The sequence below is a fragment of the Balearica regulorum genome, chromosome 26 (assembly GCF_011004875.1).
Source record: "Balearica regulorum gibbericeps isolate bBalReg1 chromosome 26, bBalReg1.pri, whole genome shotgun sequence".
NCBI classification, from domain to species: domain Eukaryota; kingdom Metazoa; phylum Chordata; class Aves; order Gruiformes; family Gruidae; genus Balearica; species Balearica regulorum.
The window spans coordinates 6,161,615-6,172,086 of NC_046209.1; the positions used below are offsets into that span (position 1 = coordinate 6,161,615).

The 10,472-nt window shown below is 40.6% G+C and overlaps 1 protein-coding gene across 3 annotated transcripts; it reads left to right on the forward strand.

The window, feature by feature from the left end:
- The first annotated feature begins 1 nt into the window (after position 1).
- On the forward strand, positions 2–10,275 carry LOC104640369 (scaffold attachment factor B1). 3 transcript variants are annotated; one of them, XM_075736244.1, is made up of 10 exons: positions 2–544; positions 2,081–2,168; positions 3,358–3,422; positions 3,508–3,714; positions 4,377–4,439; positions 5,023–5,050; positions 5,942–6,440; positions 6,881–6,930; positions 7,892–8,011; positions 9,958–10,275. In XM_075736244.1, exons 1-10 carry the CDS (start codon positions 17–19, stop codon positions 10,101–10,103), a joined length of 1,794 nt encoding a protein of 597 aa, XP_075592359.1. In that variant the 5' UTR covers positions 2–16; the 3' UTR covers positions 10,104–10,275. The 3 variants fall into 3 exon arrangements, with proteins under 3 accessions (XP_075592359.1, XP_075592360.1, XP_075592362.1); XM_075736245.1 differs by lacking the exon at positions 7,892–8,011 and having other exon boundaries at positions 9,958–10,272; XM_075736247.1 differs by lacking the exon at positions 9,958–10,275 and having other exon boundaries at positions 7,120–8,036.
- The last annotated feature ends 197 nt before the right edge of the window (positions 10,276–10,472 follow it).

Sequence of the window (10,472 nt, forward strand, 5' to 3'; positions counted from 1 at the left end):
CCTATTGCAGGCGCGCATGCGCACTAGTTCCTTTGGCTACCTCACCGCAGGAATGCGCAACCGCAGTCTGTTTCGCCCTCGTACGCATGCGCGAGAATTCGCGATCCGTCCTTCTACGCGTCCGGCGCCGTCTGCGCCTGCGCAAGAGTTGTCATTCAACTTTTCTTCCAGTCCCCGCCCTCCCTACTCGTCGTTGCTCTTCTCTCCGAGCCTGCGCATAGCAGGGTTTTTCCCCCTCCCTTCGGCGCGTATTGGCCTCCCAACCATTTTGTGCTGTGATCGCAAGGTTAGCTGTTTGATTGTGCCGTATTCTCCCGTGCGTTCGGGGTTGAGACGCAATATCGAAGGGGCCTTGATGGCGGAGAGTCAGTCAGCGGCCGGGCTGGGGGACTTCGTATCCCTTGGTGGGGCCGCGGCTCTTGGCTCAGAACCCGAAACCCGACGGCTGAGCGAGTTGCGAGTCATCGACCTGCGGGCCGAGCTCAAACGCCGTAACCTAGACAGCGGCGGCAACAAGAGCGTTCTCATGGAGCGGCTGAGGAAGGTGAGGCGCAAACCGGGGGGGTGGGGGGGTGGGGGGCGCGCGGGGGAGGTGTCATCCGGGTCCTTTGTCCCCGGCCTGAGGGCGCTGTGCGCATGCGCGCTCGGGGTTTAGCCCGGAGTCCCGAGCCACGGTGCTGAGGCAAGTCCTGAGGGTGGCGCGAGCTGGGCCGCAGTGGTGGCGCGGCGCCACCTCGTCTCTCCGCCGCTTCGCAGCGCTGCGCCCAGGGAACCGCGGGTGTCCTTTAGCAGCAGCGTGCCCCTTTCGTCGGATCGCTGTAGAGCCGTTGGCCTTGCGGGGTCTTCCTCCAGCCCCGCCGCCCCGAACCCCCCCAGCGGACATCCGCGCCGCCACTCGCACCTCTGCCGGTTTTTTGGAGCGTTTTTCTGATGTCATTCCGCGATGGCCCCGGTCTGTCCCTCGTTCGCTGCCCCTGCCGTGCGCGCGTCCTTCGCCGGTTTCCTCTCCTGTTCCCCCAGCATGAACCTCCTGCTCTCCGTTCCCGTATCTCTTCTCTTGCATCCTTTGCACGCGTTTCACCGACTCCATCTCTCCCACCTCTCTGAAATGTATTTTCACAGACTTCCATGAGGCAAGAACAGCGTAGTCGGTCCTGACCCTTTTATGGGCTCTAATAGGCCTGCGCGTTGAGAAGAGAATACTGTCCGATCCACTTGGGTTCCTATGGCAGTCACTCTCAGTTTTATACAGTTAAAGCACTTACCTGCTGAGCAGGAAGCCTTGTTTACAGATGAGGGGAGCTTTGTTCCTCAATCATAGCTTGATTTGGCTGTGGGGTTGTGTTACACGACCTTACTACTCTGTGTTTCTTACAGCTGATATGGCTGCCTGGCTGTATGACCTGAACTAGGGTGAGACACTAATGTTTCCACCTGACAAATTCTTGAAAATGCTGTTGTGGTTTAACCCTAGTAGGCAGCTAAGTATCACATGGCTGTTCACTTGCTCCCTTCCCTCTAGCAGGATGTAAGGAAGGGTAAAAATGTGAGAAATCTTGTGGATTGAGATAAAGACAGTTTAATAATTTTAAAAAATGGAAGGGTAAAAAAAACAACCCAAACACAGCAGAGAGGAGGAAAAAGAAAAAAACACCCAGAAAAGGCGGTGTAAAAGAAAACAATTGCTCACCATCAAACGGTCGATGCTGAGCTGGTCCCCAAGTAATGGCAGCCCTGCCAACTTCCACCTCACCAGTTTTATTGCTGAGCATGACATCGTTCGGTAAAGAATATCCCTCTGGTCAGTTAGGATCAGCTGTGTCCCCTTCCAACTTGTTGTACACCCCCAGTTTGCTCACTGGCAGGGTAGTGTGAGAGGCAGAAAAGGCCTTGGCTGCATGTAAGCACTGCTCAGCTATAACTAAAACATCCTTGTGTTATCAATGCTATTCTCAGTACAAATCCAAAACATGGCCCCACACAAGCTACTGTGAAGAAATTTAACTCTGTCATATCCAAAACCAGTACAAACGCACAACAACAAACAATACAATAGATGTTATGCTGCTGTCTCCGATAGGCCATTGAGGATGAAGGAGGAGATCCTGATGAAATTCCTGTGCCCTCAGAACTGACCAACAAGAGAATGCCAAAAAGAACTAGCAAAGGTACGGAGTCTAGACAAATACAGTTCTTTTGTTTCCATGTAGCTAGAACTTACCATACGAGGTTGATTTCTTCTGTTTCATTAGTTTAATTTTTTTTTTTTTTTTAAAGAGCTTTTTCTTTTTCCCTTACGGAAAACTGTAAAACTGTATTGCATTAGTGAGCGATAACAAGTTTAAATGATGATGCCTAATTGTACTTCCGTTAGCAAGTCTTGAAACCTGTAGATGAGGCCATAAGTTGCAAGTGTTTCTGTACTTATGAGTGTAGAATTGTGTCAGGTACAGAGCAAGCAGCTGCAGCGTAAGCTCCTGTGGAAAACTTTGCCATTGTATATTAAGGTGGCTCCACAACACTCTGGGTACTAATTTCCTTGCTGTAACTATATACATTTTCCTTTTTTCATAGAAGCCCTTGAACCTCCATCATCATTGGGATACATTTTTAGATGTGAGAAATTACAGTGGGAATAATTAGAACCATTGTTGCACAAATCACAAATACGTATAACTTTTGTTAGTGTCGTATTTCATTTTATAACTGTCCGTTGTTTTGAAATTAAATGTTTTGAAATAGCTCATTAGTGATTTATTTTGCTTCAAAGACACTAAACATTGTGTGGGCCCTGTTACATGTGGTTTATTTGAATTGCTCATAGCCTGTTCTTAAAAGATACTTTCTGAAATTTAAGCTGCTACCTTTAAGATAACAGGGTAAAAATAGAGAAAGAGCAGTTGGTTTTGAATAGTGATACAAGTTTGCTGGTGACAGGTGTGCCTAAATGTGATCTGTGGATCCAAAAATCTTAAAAGTGAAGACTAATTCTAAATCAGTTGAATTATTTAATTATTAAATGGTAAGAAGGAAGGGTTTTGTAACAATGATAGGGTGTTTCTTTTAAATGGAACACCTTCCTAGACAGTGTTTTCTTTTTAGGTATTGAAGTGTTGTGAAATGAGGAGTGTAGCCGTTGAAAAACGTAGCTGTGCTACTTCTAGTTCATGCTCATGCCGTTCAGTTGTATCAAGTGGCAAGTCATCTTCTGATACATCCAGACAGACCGGAACTTCTGAATCAGGGTCTTAATGGGTATTTGTTGAAACAAATTCAGTGTTGAATAGATAATTCAGCGAAGAGTAGAAGTGTTATGAAATTTAGTGCTGTATCTCACTTCAGTGATACCGTTTTTAGGAAGAAAACCAGAAGAAGAAGGTGTTGAAGACAATGGGCTGGAAGAAAACTCTAGAGATGGGCAGGTAAGTGAAATCACGATTGCTGTTACTAAGAATATGCATCACAAAACCCACAATAAATACACATCTACCCTTTTTCTTTCTGTAGGAGGATATCGAAGCAAGTCTAGATACCTTGCAGGATATTGACATGATGGATATTAGTGTGTTAGATGAAGCTGAAATAGATAACGGTAGTGCTGTGGACTGTGGAGAAGACTATAGTCCTGATAATATTCTTGATTCTCTGTCTGATAATAAAGACAATGTCGAAGCAGAAATGAAAGAACTTCCAGATCAGCTAACAGAAAATGAGGTGAGTAGAGGTCTTTGTAAATTTTCAGAAGTTATTTAATAAGCATATGGGCACATACGAGTTATTTCAGTGTAATAGAATATAGCACGTGAATGCGATATGGATTTTGTTTCACATGAATAGCTCTCATGTCCTACTCTTTAAGTGGTAAACGCTCTTGGACCTATCAGAGGCTTCAAATGTTCACAGTAGATGGGTCACAGGATTCTTTACCTTGCAGAACATCTTTGCTTGCTGTGAAAGAAGCCTGGGAGAGAGTAATGTATTAGTTTCGGTGTTCCCTCTGCCCATTTATGTGCCCACATATACCTGGCCATCTAGATATGTAGATATATCTGGGGAGAGGGAGAGAGATGTACATGTTATGTACGGTAACTACAGAAATGTGAAATAAATTTCCTCTCTAAATAAGAGTAACTTTGAAGTAGACAGTGTCATGTTGAAATTAACATTAAAGGTAACTGGAAAAAGGGGTTTAATCGTCAAAAGTATATGTTGCTCCTCATTCTTGGGTCACAATCTGAAGTAGCAATTGAGATCTGTGAAATACTAGAAAATATTTCTCATATTATTGCTAGGGAAAATTGAATACAGTAGTATTTCTCTGTAAGCTAACATTACTTTTTGTAAGAAGTGCTATAATTTCTTTTTTATTCGTTTAGGAAGATTACGATGAAATTGAAAACAATTTAGAGGCCTCCTCTTCTGATTTAATTGAAATGAAGGTAAATTCAAAATGTAGCTGTATTTCAGATTGTTATTATCAGTATTCACTCTGTGCTCATATGCCAAAAAAGAAAACATGACAATAATATGAAATTGTAACAGAATCCAAGATAGATGTGATCTTGCTCAGAATACAGTCTGTCAAATGAGAATGCCCTGTGGGTTTTTTTCCCTACTTTTCAGTCGACTATCAAGACTTTCTCCACTTTTGTGGCAAATAAAAATGGTCTTGTACAGTTGATTATTTCCTTGTCCTGCTGATTTTATCAAGTAGTAGCTGGGTTTGGTTTTCACCCTGCAGCTCATGTGGTACACAAAGAGAATTTATTGATCTCTTTAACATTCCAAGTTAGATATGAGAACATTATTGTGGCTGATTTTATTTATTTATTTATTTAGCTTTAATGTACCAGAAAAATTACCTATATAAAATAATTACAGTGGATGGTGAAAAAAAGTGCTAAATGCCCTAGATGAATTTGTGTAGTTTTCAATCTTGGGATTGAGCGGGGGGTTACTATTATTCTATGTTACAAAATACATTTTATACAATCCTAATTCTGTGTTTATTTTCCTAAACAGAAAATGGAGAAGCTACACTTGGAGCCAGGTACTGTTAGAGAAAAACATATTCCTCTCTTTTCAACTAATACTTTTTAAACCATTAACTATTAAAAAAACAAGCAAACAAACATAATTTGCATTATTTTTATGATGGACAATCCAGATCATGCAGGGTCATAGAGATTGGAAACCCAATCATATCCCCAGATCTGTGAATTAATGCTTGTCATCTTTGCAATATTTCCAGTGAAATGGTTTAAAAACCTGTTAAACCACGTAAATGGATTTAGAGAAGTTAATCACAGTTTAAAAGCTAAAGATTCTACTTGTAAACAGATCTTGTGATATTGCACACACCTGTTACTAAGTAGAGAGCAGTAAAAGCAGTAAAAAGATATTGTAGGGCATTAAAATGTAAAGATTAGTTACTGGATACAGAAGAAAGAAGAGAGTTTCTTCATGGAAATTTCATACAGATACTTTTCACTTTCTGGACTGCAAACACACTCATGCACCATCAGAAGATGCCCAGTTCTCATGTTGGACTGTCTGCTAAAAGAATTTCACAGAAATTTAAAAATTGAACCCTCAGTGCCTTGATACGTTCAGTTAAGCATCTCGGACTCTGGAAGCTAACTAGAGAAGAAACAGAGCTGAATGATTTCATGAAGAATATCAAGGATCAGCCAGAAGGTTTTTGTTAAATCTGTGGGGGCATTTTTCTTCCCTGTTTACATTTTAGGGCTGATTTGGTAGTTTGTCAGACAGCAGTTAGCGTAGTACTTTTAACACTGTGTACACTAGGGTTTTCCAATCTCTGTGTAGCTTAGAAGTTCTCTTGGTGTTAGTGTGGCAGCCATGCCAGTTCCACATTTGTGATTGCTGTATTTCCCTGGTGATTAAATCTTGTGCCATTCTATTCCTGTTAAATCCGTAGAAAATGAGAAAATACTCGACATTTTGGGGGAAACTTGTAAATCTGAACTACTTAACGAAGAAACTTCCGAAGCGGAGCGGCCGCATGCACAGGAAGCAAGTAACGTGGTGCCAGGCAAGAGGCTAGCGGAGGAAGAGGACGCTCTTGCTGCCGCTCAGTTGGAGGAAGATGCTTTAGATTTGGACAGCAAATCGGCACAAGCTATGGCAAGGAAGGAAGCAAAGCGTTTAGTGGTAGCGAAAGGGGAGACAAGTGAACAGACAATAGAGGAAGAGAAACCGGACTCTGAATCTTTAGTGGTAGAGACCCTAAGCGATCAGAGTAGCAAACGCTCCCAAGGTGTGGAAGCCTCTAGTGGGGAAACAGCGGAAAAAGGCGCAGGTCCCGAAGCCAAAGATAGCAAAGAAGATGCCAAGAAAACAGAAGACAAAGCTAATTCTGAGGAATCCCCTGCTACTAAAGAGTCCTCAGCCAGTGAGGGCGGTGATCAGAAAAAGAGGTTTGTTTTTTCTCCGTTATAGACCAGATGCTATCTTTTTTTCATTGGTCGTTAAGTGATGCGAATAAGGTGTTTCCTTCAATTGGCCACCGAGACTGATGAAATTGTAGCCTATTCCTAAAGAGTCTGTTTTATTTCTCCGTGTGCAGATATGATGTATTTTTTAATTTTTTTTAAACACAGAGGGTTTGATTTCTTTCCTTCCTCAACCTTCAAAGGTTGTTTTCTTAAATTACTGTTATTTGTAAACGTCTGTCTAATCTAAGTCCGTTTAAGAATCTGACTTCATTATTTCTTGTCAGATTTCTTAAATCAAGTATACAAAGGTGTGTTTTCATTTGCAACAAATTTACTGGTAGGTATTTAATTTTAGCATTTTTCATAATTCATAGTTAACCACTTTTATTTCTGACTTGAATAATGTGGTGTTTTGTCTTTAGCCCTGTTGAGGAGGACAGAGATACAAAGATAATCTCGAAGGATGAGAAAGGTATGTGTCCTTTTCAGAAATAGAACTTTGATTGCTTGGAGAAACTGTTTTTGTATTGCATGGGGTATTTCAGCTGAAAAGCGTTGGAATCTGCAGTTGTTAAATATCATAAATTATTCACATCTTTCTGGATATTTTTAAATCTATTTATGCCTAAGAAACCTATTTTCCTTTTATATATTTTCTAAGGACATCTGTTTCGCACCCTTTTGTTTGTATCTTGATCTTCAAAGGTAGACGTTAATATGTGGCAAATATGTCCTTCATGGCACTGAAGATGCTTACCGACAGCTTGTAGTGAGTCAAGAGCCTTTTGCAATTGTGTTTGCTTTACTATATGCTTGTGATTCTTCATACCATCTTCTGTTTTGCTGAATAATTTGGAGCTTAGTATTCATGTATTTAAATACCACAGAAACTTATAGCTTAATGTTGTCTTCAAGTTAGATGGACGTTATTAAATCCGTGTCCACGCAGATCCTATTTATGGTGCAAATATGCATCATAAGCAAGATGAAAATTTCTTGATCAACAGTGTCAGGTGCCTGCTCCTTCTTTTCATCATACTTCTTTATTTTAATACATCGGACTGCTGAGACTTTGCAGCTCACCCCAGCTCTCTATTCTCTCCTACCTTACTAAGACAGAAAATTTAGAACTGAATGTTAATGTTCTTCTTATGTACTGGAGGCAGGTAGGCCACCACTGGAAGTGTGGAAGTTCCAGTAATTCCTATAATAGGCACGAAACTCATTATGAGATCCATCTACCGACTAGACAGGAAGAATTTCTTTGGGTTTAATTTGGATTTACAACACAGACTGAACTCATTGTCAGCTGCTTTTTCCAAGATCCAGGGTTATATGCTTATCTGTGCAAGCTATTGGACCTCGCTGTAAGCTCTATTAGGGTCTGTTTGCCTCTTGCTTACAGTCTGTAATCCTGTGTTTTCTTACTTCAGAATATTTAAAGGAATGTTTTGTGCATGCTGTCATTTACCTAAGGACTTCAGTGTGGGGGTTTTTTTTGTGGACTGGGAAAACTCTTCTTGAAATTTGCACTCAAAAGAGCCTTCAGGAACGTAGGTGTCTGATAACAGCCTTGCCCCTCCATACCTTCTTCCAAAGGATGTGCTGTGTTCCATTTTATATAATTTTCTGGCTTAGTAAACAGCACTGGGGAGAGGTAGCTACTTGATGATGTAACTCCGCATGCAGATCAAAGCGGTCAAGCCGGGAGAAAGGTACAGAACTATATACAAGTCAGTTCTGACTCGTGTGTTGCTATTTCCATGCCTGTGTGGAAAGATTTTCTTTAGGACAAGGAGTTCTCCATGTTCCACACATTCATTATGACCTGTATTAATAAGAGTGTAGAAAAATAAATATATGAGCTCATAAGTGTGGTGGACTGCAGTCAATTTACACATATCTGAAAGATGTCTCCAGTGTTGAGGGTTGTCTCCCAATACCTATATCCTTCTAGTTTCTAAGTTAGAGAAGATTTTGTAGTCCCAGTCTTTCTTTGTCTTGGAAGTGCAGTACCATTGCGGGAGCACCTCTTTAAGTCTTATGGGAGGGCAAAAACTGGAGATGTTAAGACTGATCAAAGCTAATTCAAAAAGGACGTTAATGTAGCTTAAATAATCTTAAAAATCGTTGGTAAAATAGAAGAAAGAAGAAAGTGCTCATTTTACACTTTCTCCAGGATGCTGGTGCCAATGTAACTGCAGGTGGCTGTTTTAAAATTCTAGAAGAATCGTGTGGAGTAAAAGTATTAAAGCCTACGGCTCAGCTTTTTGAAACACGAAGGTAGTGTATCTCCTATGTGTTTGAACTGCACGGACACACCTTTGTCCATGCAGGTCTTGAGACTAGAAGATGACGGGTGTAGACTTAGTCTCCTTTATACAAAAGGCCTTTTTCTTTTTCTTTTTCTTTTTCTTTTTTGTTTTTTTTTTTTTTTTAGGAGATTGGCACAAATGATTGTGTGCTTCCCTAGGGAACTTGTATAAATATTGGCAACAGTGTTCTTAGTGCTAAGTTCGTGCTTGAGACAGTAACAAAAATTATCAGGAAGAAAGAGATGGAAAGACAGCCAAATAAAATACCATTTTAGAAAAGTTCTGGAAGAAATGTCTCCCCTTGATGAAAGCAGTTCTGAGAAATTCTACATATCACAAAAAAAAAGGCAGATGGTTTGGAAGCAAGTAGCTGGACTGAAACATGCTTTACTGCCTTCATTGAAGCCTAAGAACTGAACACTATCAAGACTGATAAAAGGACAGTTCAAAGGAGACTGGAAACAGTGCTTCGCACTGAAATGCAAACACTAAAACTTGGAGTTTGGCTCGAATACTTTTTAATCGCTAGACATTGGGTTTTCAGACTTTACAAGTACATAGGCATTTATAAAATTATCTTTCTAGTTTAGATGCTAAATTTTATGGGTGTTCTGTAGTTCTTGCATAAAGAAAACTAGGTCTTTTCTGACTCCTGTAAATGAAGCCACAGGCTTCATACCCCAACTATGGAATCTGTGTGGGCACAAATAGGAGAGAAATTATCTTGCTTGCTTTATGGTGGATGTCTTTCCTTGAAAGGTATGGTTAATCTGCATCCATCGTCATTCCCTTGGATTTGAGGAGATAAGGAGGGCAAAACATGAGCGTGTGTGGGTACTAACACAGTTTCTGCAACTCTAGCAGATCTTCTGTCTTTTCCTGTAAGTGCAGAGTTACTGGGATCTCTCCAGGCACATTCTGAAGAGCCACAGTTACTTCAGAGGTGCCCTAGTCCAGCTTGTTTCTTGAAGAATGATGTAACGTACTTCTGTTGCGTGTATCAAAGCTTGTAGTTCCATCCTAAAGTTTTTGGACTTGTACTACTTGCCTTCAGAAATGTGAATCATGGGGGGAGAATGCTATAAAAGTTTTATGGAATTGCTCCTTTTTAATTCAGAAGTAGTTGCTGAAATAATTAGCATTTGGGGTATGTTTTGGTTTTATTTGTTTGTTTTCCTAATTAGGTTGCACTGCTAGCGGTTCTGGTAGAAACTTTTGGGTGAGTGGACTGGCTTCCACTACCAGAGCTACAGATTTGAAGAATCTGTTTAGCAAATATGGGAAGGTAAGGTGGGGGTTGGTTGGGGGTTTGGCTTTTTTTTCCACTTGAAACTGTCTTAATAAGACTTCTTAACCTCCTGTCACTGAAAATACCAAATATCAAAAATATTGTGAGATATCAAGGAAAAAATTGAACTACACGCTGAACGACTGCTTTTTTTAATTCTGTTGCTCACTTCCAAACAAATACAAAATTCCATTTTCATTTCTTTATTTGAAACAGTCATTGACTGTTTACATATACTTCTGTCTTCCGTGCTGTAGTATAGTATCTTAACCCATTGGAAATTCACAGTTAAGGGTGAATTTAACATTGTTTATTAAAGATTTCCTTTGGACTAAGTAAAACATGCAGTAAATGTTGAAACGTAATTATTGGGGAGTATCTTAAGAATTGCCTTGGTACCTGAAGTTGGTG

What these genes read in the sequence shown, in the direction of transcription:
- LOC104640369 (XM_075736244.1), top strand. Translation starts at nt 17, where the DNA reads ATGCGCACTAGTTCCTTTGGCTACCTCACCGCAGGAATGCGCAACCGC. An exon ending in GGCGGTGATCAGAAAAAGAG is followed by an intron (nt 6,441 to 6,880) that starts GTTTGTTTTTTC and finishes TTTTGTCTTTAG; the next exon opens with CCCTGTTGAGGAGGACAGAG. An exon ending in TCAAAAGAGCCTTCAGGAAC is followed by an intron (nt 8,012 to 9,957) that starts GTAGGTGTCTGA and finishes TTTCCTAATTAG; the next exon opens with GTTGCACTGCTAGCGGTTCT.